At 52.0% G+C, this 19,151-nt stretch overlaps 6 protein-coding genes across 6 annotated transcripts; 2 read left to right on the top strand and 4 right to left on the bottom strand.

Moving 5' to 3' along the window:
* Nucleotides 1-677: 677 nt before the first annotated feature.
* Nucleotides 678-1,238, top strand: BDV17DRAFT_295623 (uncharacterized protein; the record flags this gene model as incomplete). Its single annotated transcript, XM_073763101.1, has 1 exon — nt 678-1,238. The coding sequence occupies one exon, from the start codon at nt 678-680 to the stop codon at nt 1,236-1,238; it is 561 nt and encodes a 186-aa protein (XP_073611033.1).
* Nucleotides 1,239-1,926: 688 nt separating this feature from the next.
* BDV17DRAFT_275225 (F-actin-capping protein subunit alpha) lies at nt 1,927-3,439 on the bottom strand. Its single transcript, XM_073759188.1, has 7 exons — nt 3,261-3,439; nt 3,177-3,195; nt 2,943-3,058; nt 2,796-2,885; nt 2,674-2,726; nt 2,419-2,556; nt 1,927-2,355 (listed from the first exon to the last, which is right to left on the bottom strand). Exons 1-7 carry the CDS (start codon nt 3,315-3,317, stop codon nt 2,007-2,009), a joined length of 822 nt encoding a protein of 273 aa, XP_073611032.1. The 5' UTR covers nt 3,318-3,439; the 3' UTR covers nt 1,927-2,006.
* A 365-nt stretch (nt 3,440-3,804) lies between these two features.
* On the bottom strand, nt 3,805-10,263 carry BDV17DRAFT_284846 (uncharacterized protein; the record flags this gene model as incomplete). The annotated part of the gene is made up of 7 exons (XM_073760604.1): nt 3,805-4,599; nt 4,652-5,837; nt 6,356-6,357; nt 6,561-8,093; nt 8,578-8,628; nt 8,700-9,881; nt 9,946-10,263. 7 exons carry the CDS (start codon nt 10,261-10,263, stop codon nt 3,805-3,807), a joined length of 5,067 nt encoding a protein of 1,688 aa, XP_073611031.1.
* Nucleotides 10,264-11,010: 747 nt separating this feature from the next.
* BDV17DRAFT_275215 (phosphatase PAP2 family protein) lies at nt 11,011-12,281 on the bottom strand. Its single transcript, XM_073759187.1, has 4 exons — nt 12,058-12,281; nt 11,902-11,995; nt 11,514-11,853; nt 11,011-11,463 (listed from the first exon to the last, which is right to left on the bottom strand). The coding sequence occupies exons 1-4, from the start codon at nt 12,199-12,201 to the stop codon at nt 11,091-11,093; spliced, it is 951 nt and encodes a 316-aa protein (XP_073611030.1). The 5' UTR covers nt 12,202-12,281; the 3' UTR covers nt 11,011-11,090.
* Nucleotides 12,282-12,417: 136 nt separating this feature from the next.
* med7 (mediator complex subunit MED7) lies at nt 12,418-13,713 on the top strand. Its single transcript, XM_073755593.1, has 2 exons — nt 12,418-12,788; nt 12,840-13,713. The coding sequence occupies exons 1-2, from the start codon at nt 12,537-12,539 to the stop codon at nt 13,365-13,367; spliced, it is 780 nt and encodes a 259-aa protein (XP_073611029.1). The 5' UTR covers nt 12,418-12,536; the 3' UTR covers nt 13,368-13,713.
* Nucleotides 13,714-14,475: 762 nt separating this feature from the next.
* Nucleotides 14,476-18,933, bottom strand: BDV17DRAFT_284843 (putative C6 transcription factor; the record flags this gene model as incomplete). Its single annotated transcript, XM_073760603.1, has 7 exons — nt 14,476-14,737; nt 14,819-15,567; nt 15,622-16,280; nt 16,338-16,420; nt 16,471-16,583; nt 16,635-16,748; nt 17,305-18,933. 7 exons carry the CDS (start codon nt 18,931-18,933, stop codon nt 14,476-14,478), a joined length of 3,609 nt encoding a protein of 1,202 aa, XP_073611028.1.
* Nucleotides 18,934-19,151: the final 218 nt, after the last annotated feature.

Below are 19,151 nucleotides of genomic sequence, written 5' to 3'. Positions count from 1 at the left end.
CAGTTTCAAGCGTGAAAGACACAAGTGATTAGTCGGTACCTTCCAATGTATCAACAGGTGATATCACAGCGTCATGAAGAGGATGTAAATAATATTCCCCGGCTAGATTTTGCGCGCAATACTGATTTATGTATAGGGCTCGTGGTATATGCCGTAGAGACAAATTTCTCAGGCCTGCAGCGGACCACGAGGAATTACTTCGCAACCGATAGGGCACTTCGACCCGGAAATCAAATGCTTGAACAATAGAAAAGTCTCGGAGGCGGATTCTCCTCTTCCTCAATCTGCTCACACTGCTGTCCTGTTGCATTCTGGACAGCCTGCGTTCCCTATTGTGCTCGCAGATTCCTGGTAAGCTTCCTTTACATGTCCACCTCTTGTGCTTCTTCTAATTTTCTTTCGAAATCCCCGATCCCGTCTTCGTCCCGAATAGAGACCGTCGGGGGTGAGGATGAGATGATAGGTCTCGAGGGCCCTACTCGCACCCCCCTTCCCCCAATCAATGGCCACGTGCAGCGAGACTCTCCTTTCCTAACCTCTCAATAGAAGAATCTCCCTTTCTTAGCACCAAGGAGGCCATCATCATCGACCGCGAGATCTACCAGCATGGAGCGGGACAGATCGCCAGCCGGCGAACCTACTAGGAGAGCCATATGAGGTGACAAAAGCCGGACTCCATGTCTGAGGGCAACCGGTGCTTCTTGCTGCCCATGCAATTAAATGCTGGGAGGGCTTTTACTATTCTGCAATCTAAAGTAGGAGGTGCAGCTGTATGCCCTATCCTTTCCTTTGGGAAACGAGGAATGTATTCGAATGCGTTCAAGAACCTCCAGAAGCGACAAAGGAAGAAGGGGACAAAGGCGTTCGCGCAAGACCAACAGGTCCAGCCAACCACTGCTGCTCAAGCGGTGGTAAAGCAGGACGCACAAGGGATGGACGCTCAGGGCGATGCGCGGCACTCGACCACCAGCGGCCGCGAGACACTGGCAGTAGGAAACATAATATGCTGGGATGAAGTGGTTATTGATCCCAGAATAATACCAATCTATGGTATCTCTGGCCACGCCCTGTACGCCCTGAAACCGGTGAGTCAACATTTGACTCTCACTCTCCCAGTATACGAAATCTATGTCTCAATAACGAGCTTCTTGACGTATCGTGGCCTGGTACCTTCTTCTAACACCGCCCTGAACATCGCCGTCTCCACCAGTCATCTACAATGGCTTCATTCATGGTAGCCCAGGTTGGGCCAAGCCGTGGGTGGGAGGAAGCGGGCAGAAAAGCAAGGAAAATTTCAGTCACTCGAAGTCCCTAGCACGGTATCTATTGAGAAATAGAGAAGCACCATGGTATCTTGACAGGAACCTGAGTATTGGCTGACACGACGGAAACCGAAAGAGATTGTCGTGACAGACACCCACGCGGCAACTCGTCTATATGCTATATGGCTCTCCAAAGTTGCGTGCTCTGTTGTTACATTTATAGGTTGAGGTGCCTGACTCGAACACGAAGAGAAGTCCATTACTTTACTTTGGACTATGAGCCCCGCCGAGCGGTTTACCGTTTTTGTTGCCGCGGCATGCTCAAATACGCAGTCTTAACTATGGGTTGTCGTATTATGTGCGGAGTTGTCCTACACGGACAGAGACGCCTTGATTCGGGATTTCACCATCAAGCGAGACGTGTGCATGTTACTTAATGCTCATTTGTATAGCGTGGGTTCTCTGGGAATGGATCTCCAACTCCCCTGCTGGAATACGGAATACGAGTCAGGGGGATGGATCCGTTGACCATGTGGTACTGATGGACTGCGGGTTATGCCTCTGAGCGAAAGAACTTTCGGGATATAAGAGATTTCCTGTGGGCACAGAATCTCGTATTTCAAACGGCGGATCTTATAAGTACTCATAGAATAGCGCTTATAAACCTGGAACAAGTCAATTGAACTTAGTTTCACTATATGCACAGATAAACATCTTCCAGACTCTCGTAGCAACGTAATCCTTCTACCGCCCCTTTCCACCAGAAATATCCTGTCCAAGCCGGTACCCGCCAACCTTCTCCCACTCAACCTTCTGCCTCGTGATGGGCAACTGTCTGCGGAGGGACTTGAAAGCGCCCTCGGCCATCTGCCCAAAGGCCTTGTTGAGTTCCTCCTGGTAGTTCCGCTCGGCGGCCGCGATGCGGGAGATGATGGTTTCAGCGGAGGCACTGGGTGCGGAGATGTTGACGGGCTTGGTGGTGTTCAGGGCGACGTTGCCGTCTTCGTAGTAGTGCACGTCGACGTGGATTTTGCCGGACACGGCGGTGGAGTCGCCGATGGGGATTTGGTAGATGGAGCGGAATCGGCCGTTCCTGTTATGGCCCGTCGGTATCAGCGTTGGGCCCTAGTAATACTTGCGTAGCTTGCCGACTTACCAGAAGTTGTTAGGGGAGTAGCGGTTCGCGACGAGTAGGATAGCAATAGCCGAGTCGTTCTCGATCGGGTATACGCCGTATGAAGAGGACGGGTAGTGTTCGTTAGCATGAGCGCCCAGCGCCTTGAGGAGGGATTTGCTGCGTGGAAGGTATCGCGTCAGCCATCGGCCAAAACCAAAACCGAACTACCAACAACCCCCAACCAAAAAAATAGAAAAATAATAGAAAAATAATTAGAAAAAAAAATCAACTCACATTAAATCCGCATTCTGCGATTCCAGTACATAGGACTGCGCCGCAGATGCTTCCTACCAAGCCAGAAACATAAGATCAGAACTCCGGCCCTCTCTCGCCTACGAACGAGAGCCCGTCCTCACCTGCGTAACATGGTCAACCTCAAACGATGTCTGGCTCTCCACATCAAAGTATCGGTTCCCGTCGAGCTTGTTAAATTCGGACACAATAACCTGGCCCCTCGAAGTTTCAGTCGCCATTCAGCTTCTCTCGGTGTTCCAGGCACCCACCTCCTGACTAGCTCCGGGGAGCTTTACGGTCGCGAGTTGTTTCTCGTTGTATCGCTCGAATGCGGGGGAGAGGGATGAAATGATGTCGTCGCCGTCGGAGGTAAGGGCTTTGATATCTGTGGTGTCGCGAAATCAGGCTCAGTGGGAGCTCTCGAGATGTGAGATCGGGGTGCGGGGAAGGAGGGAGCAGATGGCATGAGGGCCACGGAGGAGAGGGGGTTGTGATTCAAGTACCGGAGACGACGTCGGCGAGCTATTGTGATCGTATGTTAGCATTTGTGACAGAAGGTGTATAACGGAGCTTGCGGATCGATGTACCTCGCCTGGCGGGGCACCCTCAATGAACGAGGATGCGAGTTCAACCGTTGACACCATGGTAATTGCAGTTATTTCGATGTTATATGCAACAGCGTCAGCTGAAATCGGAGGATATGCAAGGAGTGTAGTGAATTGATGCCAGATGGATACTATTTCAGGAGCTCAAGCGGGGATGGGGAGAACAGCTCCGATCGATTCCCCGGTGTCAACAGCGCTAACACCCGTAGCCGCCGGAACAATGCACGTGCGCGGCTGAACGGCGGTTGTTGGTATTACAGCGCGGCTAACCACAAGGACTGTCTGGTAATGGTCTTAGGGGTAATATATTAAGCATATTGTAGAACTATCACTATGTAGCGAAAGATAAGAAGAATAGCATATTCGCTATATCGCTCTCGACGCCGTGATTGGCTACTGGACAGAATCGAATGCAAACTTCCCAAGTCTCTAAACGAACGCTTCAAATATCCAGACGCCGGTGTATATATTCAAGCGAGTCCGGCTCACTTCTATCGATTAAGTTAAAGTCCTCCAACTCGCGGCTTTATTCGATGCTCATATTCATAAAGCCATCATTCGCTTCATTCATGCCCTGCATTCCTACCCTCTTCAGGGTTCCAGAATGTGGGGTAGAGGGTATATTTCGAGGCGCAGACTCATTCCGATCGCTGAACAGCGGCCCTATGTTCGACTTTGGTGGAGGGCCCCAGATATTGGGTCCGTTGTCCACAACCGCTGGAGAGTTAGGCATAATCGGACTGCTCTGCGCACTCATGCTGGGAGATACAGCCCTCCGTTTGAATATATTGGGATCGAAGTCATCCTCCCGTCGCCGCTTCTTGCGTAACTCTGATATGACACCATTCTGGGGGGGATGGGGGGTCGATGAACGCGACGCATTTCTCTCTCCGGGTTTGACAAACTCATGAGCATGGGAGCCGGACATCGTTGACGGCGTCATGTCCATTGCTATATCCTCCTCCGAGACCGAGGAGTTGGCGTGCGGGCGGAGAGGTGGTGGTGGAGTACGATAACGGTCGTCGAAAGAATTCCAAAACTCGGGTCCACTTGCGTTCCGATGAGCTTGGTCGCCGAAATTGGGCTCGTCAGCAACAGGTGCCGCAGGTTTCTCGGCTGCTCCCTCTCGCTCTGCTAGTCCGGGCGGTACAAAGACATTCGGCGACGAGAATGCGGAAAGGATCGGTGATGTTTGCGGGATATCAGGCTCGGTTTCGCGCACTTGGCGGATGACCTCAGCTTCCCGTTTAGAATCACTGTCAACTGGAGACGATTCTTCCATTAAAGCGGCCCTGATGCGTGCAAATGTTTTCGTCTTGGGCTAGATATACAATCAGCGGCAGGCAACGCCAGCATACGGTACGAATACTCACCAGCAAGCTTCCCCGTCTAGTGACTGCACGTCTGATGACACCCAATGGGCCATTGTCGGACCTAGTACCGGTTGGACTATGGCCACGGGCGCCTCGGTTCTCCCCTTCATCACTCATATCGGATAGTCGTAAATCACGAGTTCCCATGCTGAGGCTCTCCCGTCGTGACGGTGCGCCGTTTCGATGGCCAAAGTACCCATTGCCATTCTCTATGCTTTTCATCACCGGCGGGGACAATGGCGCGGGGCTATGCTTGGAGCTGTTGCCACTTGCGCTACTGGAGCTGTGTCTGCTGCGTCCCTTGCGAAAGCGCGCTCGCTGAAAGCTCATTAAGCTTGCTGCCGCCTGAGAATAGTTCCCCATCCAGTCATTACCAGGACTGGGTACGTTCCCCCCGCCAAATGAGTTAAACCCTGGCGCCAGCTTCCTTGCTTGAGGAGTATTCATTATCACATCGTCTCGGTCGCCAATCATCGGCTCATCATCCTCCTCGCTGCTGCTTGTATCTGATTCCATCATATTGACGCTTGACATCGAGCTCGAGATTGCTGTCCGATCGGCGGGGTTGGACGTCGAGAAGGGCGGCACGGATGAGCCAGGCGATCCACGGCGCTGTGGGATGGCTACACCCCGGCCGCCCACCGTCGGCGAGGAATCTGGTGAGGATTCTGCAAGGATAGAGTGATGAAGGTTTGTGCAAGCGCGAGAAAAGTCGAGCCCACGAGAGCGACGCGGCAGGACCGATCCTGGAGAAGCGGCACTGTATATGTGGGAGGGATCGAGCTTCGGGGAGAGGGGTGCTCGATTGGAGGATGCGGGAGTGGAGACCTTGGAAGGTAAAGACTGTAGATTCAGAGCAGGACCGTTTACGGGCGTTCGGCGTGGTGTCTGAGGTGTGGAATGCAGGGAAGAGTCATCTTTGCTAGCTGGGCGCTCATCACTGGCGATGGGAGAGAGGGACACGGAAGGTTTGGAAGCATCGGATAGAGATCTCGTTTTGGCTGATGGGCGCGAGGAGAATCCAAGAAGATTGGCCTTGTCCACAGCAGAGTCGGTCAGGGTGCCTGAATCACCCAACTCGGACCGACCCAAGTCAGACCGCTGAGACAACTGTTCGCTGAGGTTGCTCGCGAATGGAGAAGGGGCGGTATGAGAAACCACCGATGGAGTCGTCGACGGTGCCATTCTATTCGCTCACCAGGCTCAGACAGCCGCAGACATATTGTGATCGATTTCGATGTCGTCTGTATCGCAGGCTGGTTGAAGTTCAGGACCGCAAGTCGCGAGGAAGTCGAGTGCTTTAAGGGCACGATATTAAGCGCCGCGGCGTCGCGTCAAAATATGGTGTGGTTTCAACGTCAAGGACCAAAGCCAAAGGAATGGCGTAAGAAAGAAAGAAAGTCCGAAACTGTATCAATGGGACAAAGTGCACGTTATTTTCAATGCATAGTGCGCGACCAACAACAAGGCAAGTGGAAGTTCGAGATGCGCTTTGGTTGGATCAACTTCGCTGACGTCCATCTTGCCTGATCCGGCCCAGCGCCCCGCACTTGCCATTGTCCCCTCTGATTGGTGCTTCTCTTCATAAATTAATTTTTAAGCTTTTTGTGTACACAATTCTAAAATAGGCAGTCGCCAGTGTGTGCGCAACAAAGCAGGTGCCACCGGTATGGAGGGTCGCTCCTTGCCAGTGAGGTTGAACACCTCTCCGATGAGTTCTGCAGCAATAGGACCTACATTACGAGGTAACTAGCGGGTGCTGCAGGGACAAGATCAACTTTCATTATATACGAGCTGGCTCAGACAACTAGGCAAGGCTCATTGCCGTGCTGAAAGGAGCGACGTAACACTCCCAGTCATTATAATCAGAAGCACCACTCAGTGGTGGGTTCAAGATGTTATCACGGACCTGCCACACCTTCACTATCACAGCCCTGGTACGCGCAACGCTCAGAATGTTCGACTCCGACATGGCAGCCAACGCGCGCAAGACGAGCGGGCGTCCGCACACTTCTACCCCGTCATTGTCCTCCCAGAGAGTATCTTTTAGCGGATCAAGTTCAACAGCGGCAACGAAGACAGGCCAGGCCAGGCCTACATATGCTCCCGCGTCGACTACCTCCGAAACAAGTTTCAGTATTTTCCGCACATAGCCAGCCACTAGAGGCGTAATGGGTGAGGCGTTGTGCAATGCACAGTGGAGGTAGAGTATTGCAGCGAGTCGTTTGAGCTCGGCGATGGCCTGGAGCGCCTCTTCCCTTTCGTCGACATCCTGGACGAGATTCTCAAGCCGGCGACACAGGGTTTCTGCCTTTGTTGATAGCGCCGCTTGATCTGAATCCGACCGTAACTGCCGCCTCTTCCTACTCAATTCTGTGATATCGGACAGTATCGAAACCAGCTCCGGACTACAGCCCATCCAGGCATCAATTTTGCGTTCATCGTGGTGCCAATAGTCGTTCCCAAACAAAGGTTGCTCACCACAGGCAGTGCGGCCCATTATGTCCTGGAAGGCGAAGAATCGCTCAGCAAAGGAAGTAACCTCATCTTGTTGGAGCGCCATTAAGGCCGGCTGCTGCCGCCTAAAGCGAATGAACTCTTTCGCGCCCTTCAAGTGGACGATCCAGCGTTGATCACAATGATCAACAAGCTCATAGAGACAAAGCAGCATCATCACGGCTAATGTCTCGGGATCTGGCGAGGAACCAAATGATCCAGCGGCGGGCAGCCTGTGGCGGAGACCTCTCAATGCTTCAGACTTAAGGCGCAGTCCAACAGCAGAAAATAGCGGGTTCTCTTGGGACAAAGCGCATGCCCCCAAGGCCAGGATTGCTTTTGAGACAGTCTCGGATGCTGTCGAGGAGAAGGGAATGATGACAGAGGCGAGTGGAGAAGGAGAGGTCGCGCTGGCATTCATTCGGGGACACACTCGCTCGACAAAATACTCAAACAGATGGCCATGAGTCGATCCAGATAGCTGAGGGAAGACTGACATAGATGGCGCCGGCTCAGCTAGCCGAACCATTGCCGCTTCCAATTGAGGAGGTATCATTCGGGTCTCGGGAGCTCTAACAATAACGCGGTCATCGTCGGTGGGCGTTACCCGTAACGGCTGTTCGAAAGCTTCAGTTGAGCTGTTGATGAAGCTCCACTTGTCCACCAGGGGTATCAGACACCATTGCTGTTCTTCCAGCGGCAGAGCGTTTGGACTCGCAGGTAATACGGCGCCTTTGGATTTACTCCAGACGCCAGCTCTTCCAAAGGCCCGGCCTTGACTCGCAAACTCTGATTCCCATTTCAGCACTACCTTGGTCGTGCAAACAAGCCCTCGCGCCTGGCATCTAGTGCAAACTGGCTTTTTGGTATCGCAGCGGACCCGACTCGCCCGGCACTCGGAGCATCCTTCGCGACTACGGGTCTTCACTGGACCCGGGTCGTTTGCCTTTCTACGAGGCATCCAACAAGATCAAATGGTCAAATCGGTTTCATGTCAGATTTTGGCAGCAGGATGACATTCTCAAGCCTCGACTGCGGGCTAGGAGCATCGCGGCAGAGGTGTTGACTGGGGTGAGGAAGTTGAGGAGGATCGATTTGGCTCATCCCTCGGTGGCGAAGAAGTGGGTCCACTGCCTGAGGCAACAACCTCCCATCCTCACGCGACTCCATCGCTACCTCGGCATCCATCACCTTTTGTGCTCTTTTATCCATAATATCATCTTGAAATATCATAGTTAGGTTAGAAGAGTTAGATACTGCTTGTCTGAAATAGCCTAGTGGTCTAGAGCCGCGGGCCAGTTCTGCGATATTTATAGGCATCAGAACTATATATTTTGCGCGCGTATATCACAATCAACAAATATATACACGAATGACTACGCCTTACTCTCTCGGAGAACGAATTTCGTCTTAAAGTTATATTGCCTCACAAACCAAGCATTCCACAACTTCCACTCCTGCTCCGGGTACGCCAGTTGCACCTAGACAGAAGACAATCCGTTAGTCCAATCTTCCCTACTACCAATGAGAGAAGATATAAGGGGAAACATACATCAAACCTCCTCAAAAAACTCGGCACAAGCTTATAAACCTCCATGAGCGAAATGTTCTTCCCGATACACGTCCTTGCCCCAGCCCCAAAATGCAGCATCGTGCCATTCATAACCTTCAGCTTCTCCTCAGTCGCATTAAGCCATCTATCCGGAACGAACTCGTCAACGTCAGGCCCAAAGATCTCCTCGCGGCGATGGAGCACCCACGCGCTGCACCCGACGATTGTCCCGCCGGCTATGAAATGCCCATCTATCTCGATCCCAGAATCGGGCGTCACCCGCTCGAGGAGTAAGCCTGCGGCAGGGAAAACCCGGAACGACTCCTTGATACAGGCATCTAGGAAGGGGAGACGCTGGGACTCGGACCAGGATACGAGGCCTGAGGGGCGGTTTTCGATGAGCCCGTCTTTGATTGCGGTATCGAGCTCTTTTTGCAAGCGCGCCATAAGTTCTGGGTTCTTGAGGAGGTAGTAGAATACAGCGGCCAGACTGATTGCTGTTGTTTCGGATCCCGCGAAGGCCATGCTCACGGCCATTGTGAGGACGCGTTTCTCTGTCATGAAGTCTGGTTTGTCATTTGAGGCTTGGAGGAATTTGGTGAGGAGGTCTTGCTTTACGTTCTCGACGTGCTCGACAGGTTCCTTGGAACCAGTGTCCGATGTTACTGTCCCAGCCATCCGTTCACCCATCCTCTGCCTCGCAAAAACAGCAACAGGATGCGAATTATCCGCGATCCCCCATCTCTGCAAAATATCAAAAATCGGATTCTTCCAAAACACCCTATCAAGCCAAGGCATCTGCCCAACAGGCCCCGCATAATCAAATATCCTGGCCAGGGACTCCACAATCCCATCGATATCCTCGTTCTTCTCGATGAACCCGTGTCGCTTGCTATACGTGATACTGCCAATCACATCGAAGGCGAAGAATTGTAGCCACCTCGCGAAGTCACAGATTTTCCCGCTGTTGTTGTTGGGCTGAGAGAAAAGAGTCTCGGTTTGGAATAGGAAGAGCTCGATTGTTTCGTTTACCATTGGTTCGTACTGGACTAGCGAACTCATTGAGAAAGCGTGATTCACGGAGCGGCGAAGGTTCGCGTGGAAGGTTTCGTCTAGGGTTGAAAAGAGGGAGGGGAGAGGCTCGCCTTTTGAGACGGTCATTTGGACGGGGTAGAAGGCGGACTAGGTATCATCAAATACACTCAGCCTTGCTGGATGAAGTAATAGTAGGAGGGGTGGGATATACCTTAGTAAACCCCTTATTCAGCCCATATATCACCTTAGCAGCGCTCGGCGACGCAAACGATAACGTGTTCGGTCCCAGCCTGACTACATCGCCGTGTTTCCGGTGGAGTGCTATATGAGTGAGTTCCGGGCGTCGACCGCGAACATCTAGGAAGCGCCAAAGGTTTGTAAACCTGGCAAGGACTGGGCCGGGATACCGGTGGAGGCCATTGTGGAAGTATTGGTGGAGCAGGTATAGCAGGAGTAGGGAAGGGAGGATGTAGATGGCGTAGTGGGATGTTGGGGGTGCGTGCTTGAGAAGATCGGATATGAAAGCCATTCTACATTCAGGATTCAGCAGAGAATAGGGACTTAGGAGAGAGGTACCATGGGATTCTCCTTTCTCCTTATATGTAAGAATGTTCCATCGTGAAGTATGACTGGATGCCCGAACTCAAATAGGTATTGGAGACCTATCTGGGAGAGTCAAACACAAGCGAAACATCGGCAGTTGCAGATGCGGAGAGCCGATAGATTATGGCTATCACAGTAACGCGCCTGGGCTAGACAGGTCGAATTCTGAGGCCCTTCGATATCTAGAACTGAAATTCTTTAGGCCGAGATAAACCCTTCTGAATGGGACGAACACTCCACAAGTCATTTGCTGTCTGTAGTCATGGTAGTTCTAGTAGTCTCACCGGAGAATAATCGTAAACTCGTGAGTAGAAATGCCGAGATGGGCTGGAGACTGAGAGTGGAGAGCAAACATAGAATGCGGAGGGATTCCCCGCAACATGGCCGTTGGGGTGGGGCCGAGCAGCACCTGGGCAGGAGCTGTTGATAACGGGGCGATCATGCTGTTGGGTTCATGGGAATCGGCAGAAGCAGGCCTCAAACCTACCGAAACCCACTGATCTCCACAACACCGGCCAGCATATGTGCTCTGACTATAGGGTAAAGATGTGTCTAGTGTCTACTGGGTACGACCCCCTGCTGATCACGCGCTTGGTACCTACATGATGTGTGGGGAGGCTCAGAACAAAGCTGATAGCTTTCATAACACGAGGGTATCATAATGACAGGGACACTACAAGATTCGCCAATTTCAATGTGACTGACCCGGACATCGAGCCATTCATGTAGTACGCAAAAACGCTCATAAGCTACCTACCGATCCGGTGCCGTCACCGATCCTTCCAACTGATAAGACTCTTCGCCGGCCCATGATTGCGCCCGACGGCCCGATAGCTGTTGCTCTTCATCATCTGGAATCTTGGAGAAGCCATCCGGACCAAAGTCATCTTTGCTGTAAGGTGTATCGCACCGGAACGAGCGCAGAGGCGGAAAATAGCGTCGGTAACAGAAGTGGGCCGTAACGGATCCCAAGATGGTGCCGGACGTTACATCATAAACATCATGGCGGTAGTCTTCGAGGCGGGAAATCGCAACCATGAGCGCGCAGATAATTGGTATCAGCACCAGAAGGCAACGGCAAAGGTCGGTTCGGGGTCTAAAGACGTGCATTTGACCAGAGAAGAACCTGATACAGGTCGTTAGTGCGCATCGCGGCATAACCGGGGCGAAACTCACAATGACAGATATCCTAACCCAGCAAATGAGAAGCTGCTATGGCCGCTTGGAAAGCTTCTCCACCCTTCCTGTAGAATGTGCTCGTTGGGCTGGGTGCAAACGGTCCACATGACAAGCATGCTTTGCGGTGTGCCTTTTCTAGGCTGGCAACGGGATATCAAATCAGGACGAGGTCGCCCGACCGCATTCTTAATGATGTCCGTTAGAAGCGAGGTGAGCATGAGCGCCGTGAGAAAGCCGAGTATCGTCACTTGAACTTTGTGCGGGCTTGGTCGGAGAATGGCGGCCCAGATCAAGAGGATAAGGAGTGGGATGACCCCAGCATAGAAGATAGACCATACTGGAGGAATTAGTTCAAGGTCTGCAGCCTCCAACAGGGCATACTAACACACTGGAACTCGCTCGACTGTAGCGAAAGGGTACTGGATAGCCTGGTTGTCGAGAGCGAACATTCGGTGGAACGGGGTCACAAATATTTGGATCTAAAAAACGAGGTTGTCAGTCACTGCTGCTAATCATTGATGTCAATTAGCTCAAGGCGTACCAGAACCCAGCATGCTATAATGCAAGCCAGTCCAACAAAATCGGCGAGTGGGTAGGATCGCAGGAAAGTGCGCGACAAGCTTCCGGCAAGTCCCCCGACCAGAGGAGACGTGGTTGACCCGGCAGACAAGGTGCTGCGGGCCATTTCTGCGAAGTCTATAAGTTATCGAGTATCATCAGAGAGAGGCTCCTCGATTGGAGTCAGGCAGTGCTTGTCGCTTCAGGTCGAGCATTTGATAGAGTGAAGGACCTCCCGGTCGTCGGCAGCGGTTTCAGCAGGTGGCACGCACGGACCATCTCCCATCTCCCACCTCCGAATCTCCGCAATCGCCGACAAAACATCACCTAAAGACACACCTGAGCTCCTAAGCCGTCCACCCTTCAGGTCATCGATTGTCTCGAACCCAATTCAATTCGCTTACATCTTGCCGATTGACGTTACCGCTGAACTTTCCCCTTGCGCGAGAGAAACGGGTCGCCATGGCCGAAGCGGGACGAGCCATCAACACTGCTTTCGCTCCTCCGCCTCCTCTTTGGAAGTACTTTACACCTGAAAACGTACAAAAGCTCGAGGAGATCAAGAAGCAAGCCTCTAAAGAAGATGGAAAGCCACTGAAGAAAGACTGGTCGCCTTCAGAAGTGCGCTCGTTGACAGTACCTCCCGAGCTCCGTTTCCTCGTCCCACCAGAGATACCTTCAGAACAGTACAGTGTCTTCGGAGAGGTGCAAAATGTACGGCGCAATCCTATTGCTACTATACTAAGCCTAACATTCGATGTCTAGCTTTCGACAGCTCTTCCTTCCCTTGAGGAACAGGGCATCACCCAGCTCTACCCCTCTTCTCCAAAACCCGGCGCGAACGGCGAGACCGCTGCACAACCCGCGCAACCGCTCAATCACGCGTACTATCTGTTGAAAATAAGCAAATCGTTGCTTTTGAATTTCCTCGAATTTGTCGGGATCCTCTCCGTCGCTCCCGATCAGTTCGAACCGAAAATTGAAGATATTCGCAACCTCTTTATCAATGCACATCATTTGCTTAACCTTTACCGACCGCACCAAGCTCGCGAGTCTCTCATAATGATGATGGAGGAGCAGTTGAGCCGCACAAAGGAAGAGATTCAGCAAATGGACAAACTGAAAGAGGAATTGAACGCTGTTCTTAACCAGCTGGCTGCTGAGGGGGCTGATGTGGGATCTACCGTTCGTACCACCACTGAAAACGACCAGATAATTGCCAAGCTGGGGGCCGACCATAGTGAGGACTCGCGAATGCTCTGGGATCTTATTGATGGTAAAATCGACGGTTGAGCTTAGGCCTGTTCCTGACCAAGGAATACCTGCGCGCACTACGACCGTACGCTTCAAATGCATGAATTCCTATGTCTGATACCGGCTCTGACCGTTTGTACAATGTACGCAACGTTCTCTAGCACCTCTGCTAAAACGCGACATTGCTGTGGCATTGCGGTTCTCCAAGCACGCGACCGTATTCTGCTTCCCATATGAAGCACCGCATTATGATGAACTGTTACCGATGGTCGCCCTGAAATTCGTTGCCCAGAAACTCCAAGCTACACAATTGCGATGTTTATGTTTGGTTGAGTGGACGCCGAGCTATCTCCAGAGCACATCACGGAAGATCAATTAACCGGCAAATCACGTGTCGCACTACTGCCAGAGCTTTAAAACCGCGCCAAAATTTTTCTGCAGCGAAATAATTTTGTTGACAACCTTGGGACCTTCGACAACAAGAAACAGCGACTTGCACGCTAAAGGCTTGAAATTGGATTCTCGCCAGCTATAATGCTGTCTCGCAGTCCCCGATATTCCCGATAGCCCGACACTTACATTCGACTACAATTCACTAGCCTGGTAAGTCGAACTACTGATTTCCTTCTCCCATTCAACGGCTCTACTATGATGATCGATGCCTTATATCTTTGTTTCAACCCCATCTGAGCGTCTCTGGCGTTTTGGTGACAACTGCGCATCCTTTTACCTCATTTTTCTGAAATCGAGCTTGTCTTGCGTCTTGCATATCTCCCTGTCTTGCGTGGATTCGTGCTGACTTGCTTAGGTATAGGATACCTTCGAAGACTCGATCTACGAGTGGTAGTTAGGTAGCTAGAATTATGAGCCAATTCAATGATTCTATTTGTAACGTTGGTTATCTCCGCGTCACTTGGTAAACCTGCATCGGCCTTGCATCTATTCCCTAATTGTAGTCTGTAGCCATCTACTCTTATCATCTACTTGTTTTACCCGTAAGATTGGGATTCACTCAAACACCTATGCAGCCCAAGCAAAAAGACCAAACGCCTTGATCCCAAATCCCAACGCCAACCATGCCTTACCCTCAGCACCATTCTCAAACCGCCCCCGTAGACGTCCCCATCCCACTGCCACTCCCTCCCATCTACCCCGCTAACCCCCTCTCCCTCCAAGCCTTATCCATAGCACAAGTCGCCAGTCGACAAAGCTCATTAACAAAATCCGCAACGAGCTTGACATGCACAAGCTCATTAACGCTGTACGCCTGACGCAGGAACACGCGCTCCAGCATGCCCGTTGCGCTTTTTAGGAGGGAGAGGTCCTTGGACGCTTGTGGTTCTGCGGGGTTCGTGAGGATGTTGCAGAATATTGCCAATAGGGCGGACATGGGGTAGAAGATTAAGGTCCTTGTTTTTGTTGTTAGTTGGGTTTAGTTGGGCTGGATGGGTTGGTTGGTGGGGAGGGGAGGGAGGCGAGGGAGGATGTACCAGAATACGCCGTCCACGAGGACATGCCCCGATGTCTCGAGGTAGAGGAGCGTCGAGCGACTTGCTTCGACGGAGAGCGCAAGGCTCGAGCTTACGCCGTCCATGACGGTGCCTTGCGTCGCCCAAGACTTGCAGCGGCTGCTTGCCTGGTGGATGATTGTCATGCAGAGATGGTAGTTGAGGCGGAGGATGACGGAGTGCATATTACAGTTTGGATCGGGTCGTTCATGGGAAAACGATAACGTGGGTCGCCATTTGGGCGGGACGGATAGACGCCAGCGCTCGAGTTCATCGTCTAGTTCCCGAATATCGCGCAGGATCTCTGCGTCGGTCTTTTTCATTGCTTTGAACGAGTAAAGGGCGCTGTAGGCGCGGGCCTTGATGACGCTGAGGTGGAGGTCCATGGGGAAAATGGGATTCTCGGGGATTTCAGTGGAATTGTGGTGGAATTCGAGGCTTTGGTACATTTCTTCGTCGTAGGCGGGTGGGAGGGTGAGGTCGCAGTTGTCTTCGGAGAAGAGTTGGGCTTGGCCGGTTCTGAGGCAGACGTCTTGTTCGATTGTGTAGCAGAGCCAGAAGAGGTTGCGGAGGTGCGACTTGACTCGTGCTTCGGTGTCTGTGAACGATGTTGGAAGCCAGGAGCGTTGGCCGTTGAAGATGTGCCCGCCGAGCATGAATATCATGCGAGCTGAGATTGAGCCGTAGTAGTTCGCGGATTGTAGGTTGCCGGTGACAAGCTCTACTAGCGCCTTGAACATTGGGTTAGTTGCTGAAGGTGATTTGATGGCCAATGCTCAACGTACGATAATCATAACGGCCTGTAATCCATCTAACGTGGGAGGCTCTTGGAGGATCTGGAACAATAAATGTCGCGCCTTTACAAGACAAGCTTCCTCGTCTAGACGTGGAAGCTTATGGCCTAGTCTTAGGAGACACGGGTTGCAGAGCATGGACACGAACGCCGCAAAGGCAAATACGCATGCCTTGGAACTGACTTGCGCGCTGTCGGAGCCCGAGCCGCGTTCCTTATATGCAGAGTTAATGGTCGAGTAGAAGAGAACGGTGTTGACAACCGGAAAGATGCGTTGCATCAGTGAGGTGCGGTAAACCTCGAAGTTTGCTTCCAGGGTGGCCCGGTCAGGTAGGTCAAAAGCTTTAGGACTCTGCAGGTGCATTAGCATGGCGTTGAGGGTTTGACCTCGCTGTTTCTCCCATGGCACTCGGCTCGAGGTGAACCCATCGAATGCGAGTTTCTGGCCGGTTCGTGACTGCACCCATTCTTGCCCTTCAGGTAGGATGAATGGTATCCCCGTGAACAGACTAATGGCGCCCAATTCTCGACCGGCGAAATGGAGCGGCACTGATGAAGAAGCGGTTGACTGGGAAATAGCCGGTGGGCTTGGAGTGTAGTCTAGGTTGCAGCTATTCGGAATCGACTGTAGTGATTGCGGCAAAGGAGACGCTACATAGATCAGCACCTGAACCGAGCGTTCTTCCAGGAACATCCAACCGAACTAACCAGGCTCAAGCGGAAGCTTCTCAGACAGAAGTTTCTCGATCCGCGCAATGCGCTCTGAAAGCTGAGACCCGGGCACTGCAGCACTGCAGACGATGAGAACTAAGTCAAATAAAGTGGTACAAAGGCTGCATACTCCTTCGCCCCGAGGACCCGCTTGCGCGTTCTCCGGATCTTGCGATCAAACGTACAAGGGGTGTCGTGGTGGCTGCACCAGTTACACTGCGGCATTGCGGCGTCGCATTTTATCTGCAACTCCGGTCAGTATGGCCGTTTCCCACGTTTTCGAAGTCTTCATACCTTCCGCTTATAACAGGCATCACAGGCTCTTGCGGTCCGCTTACTCGGCTGTCGCGCCTCTTCATCCGAGCGGCCGCCGGAATTTGGAGATGGGTACATTGAGTGGGTACTAAACTACCATCAATGGGGGATATAAAGGGAGTATAAAGTCACTCAAAACAAGCTATACAGCGCAACCTCGAGGCATGACAAGAAGAGAGAATGACATCAAAGGAAGCTGAGGAAGATGTCGGGCTCCGAACCGCTGACAAAGGCAGAAAAGGACAAAAAGGCACTCGGCGCCACCAAATAAGCTCATGACTAAGCGGAGTTAAGCCATTCCCTCGGACTTTGGGATAGAGTGCACTACTACTAGTAAGGAGAAGTATACGGACAATGAACATCTTCTCGAAGTCAAATTGCTCTGCAGACATCTATCGCGTAAGACATTCCTTTCGTGCGAGACATATCCGTCATCAGTCGTTAACAGACATAGCGTCATAACGCAGGGTATATATTAGCACATGTTAAACACGTGGGAAAATAAAGTCAAAGTCTGAACACGCTGAAGCAGTCACTCCAAAGATAGATTCGCCCATCCGATCAACAGAGGGAGAGTCAGCCCCTTTCGTGTAACAGAAATTGAACAAATATGCAAAAGCAAAGGCATACGTTTTGCAACCATTCAAACGAAATCGCTCCTTCGCCTCCCAGGTTTGTATCTCTTCAGTCGCGCAGCTGCGGCTTCGGCAGGAGAAAGTATAAATGCCGATTCAGATTTCTTGCCGCCGCTTTTGCTCGAGGTTGTCACCTGCTTGGGTACATTCTGAGCTCGATCATCCGGTATTTCCAGAATCCTAGGCTCCTTTGGGGGTTTGCCCACAACTGATCCCTCACCCATTTTCTCTGACGTGGACGGGAGTGCTTTCCGACGGACTAGACGAGCTTCCCTTCCTGCGGCTCGCCGGTGTGCAGCTAGCTGAGCCAGCTCTAGCCTAACCATTTGGTAGACGACTGAGAATATAACAATCTCCATCATTGATATGAATGAAATATAGTCGGCGGCGGTGAAAATTGTGTTCCAGAGCATTGGTATGAGAAGTCTGGCATAAAGTAGGTTAAGAAGTATCGCAGGGCTCTTGAAACGGTCACATATAGATGCGGCCTGCGCTATGCCGTCGACCGAGGCAACCCAAACGCTATCCTGGATAGGGACGTATTTGTATAGATAGAGCAGAACTTTGTGAATCCATTGGTTCCCGATCTGTGTCCGAGAAGAGAACTCGATCTTATCAAGACCTGTCGGCTCGGTAAACGCTTTCCAGCCTGCTCGCAAACAGATCGGACAGGCGACGGTGTCTGTGGTAAGTTTGACGCATTTTGCTCCTTCGCAGTCAAAATATTTCTGAATGTTCGCTTCGAAGACCCTGAGTCGATGCTCCCAAAAAGAAAGAAGGTAGCCGTTCTTATCGTAGGGAGAGTGTTTCGTCAGCCACTTAGACCAGAACTCTAAGATCTCAAAAGCCGTTTGTTCTCTTCCCCAGAAAAACTGCCGTTGTGGCAGGTTGCAGACGCAGTTGGGGTCGTAGCTCATGTTTATCAACTCGGCCTGCGCCAGCTTCTCCAAGCGTTTATATTGCCGTAGGGGAGTAGCGGGTTTTCGCTGAACCCGAAAGTAAGAAAGGTTGCAGATACTGCGATGCTCGTTCGCACGCTGCGAAACATTCTTTGCGCTGCCAATACTGTAGCACTTGTTGCGCCCGGTGGGGTCCGCAAAGACATATGCGAAACCCTCTCCAGGAGGACTGGACTTTGTTCGCAGGATATAAGCGACCTCGAGAACGACCTCTTCCAGCGGAAGCTGTGGAAAGACTAGAGGGTCTTCATGTCCGAAATCTAAATTTTCATCCGACCCTCCGTCAGAGTCGTTCTCGACCTGATATGAGAAGACGTTTCGAGGAACCGCATGTACAATCTCCGGCTCCATATCCTCTGCGTCTGCATCATGGAAAGACCCCGGCACTTTCGCATCGCTCACTGGATTGTTCGCGTCGAATGTGCCCCAGTCGCCGGAGAGCGGGCGCACCGATTGACGTCTTACCATCTCAGGCTGCTTCGCGACGCGCACAAGCTGTGGGGTGGGGTTCTTGTCGCGGGGTTGATAAGCGGGAATGGGATAGACCACTTCGGTGTCTTGAGAGTGGCCAACATCGTCGTCGTAGCTCTCATAACCGATAAAAGAGTCACGCTCGTGGTCAGGAGTGATTAGCGGGTATCGGAAGTTGGATGGGAGGCCTGCGGACTGCCGGCGCTTGCTCATTGTTACGGTGGTGCTGGGCCGCACTTTCTGGGCGCAGAATCAAGACAAAATCATCGATCGCGCATTGCAAGAGAATGAAGAAGAGAGAAGGCGACGGAAGGGACAGTGGGCGTCAGCTCGAGTGGCTTTGCACGACAAGCGCCAGGAGGGAGGCTCAGCAGACCAGCACGAGTCACACCAACCAGAGCATGTGATCCCCCCGTTTCTTCCTTCCTCCT

This window comes from Aspergillus undulatus (genome assembly GCF_047715775.1).
Source record: "Aspergillus undulatus strain CBS 261.88 unplaced genomic scaffold BDV17scaffold_72, whole genome shotgun sequence".
Lineage (NCBI taxonomy): Eukaryota > Fungi > Ascomycota > Eurotiomycetes > Eurotiales > Aspergillaceae > Aspergillus > Aspergillus undulatus.
Note: the sequence above shows the minus strand (reverse complement) of the source record. Positions and strands in the feature narration are given on the sequence as shown.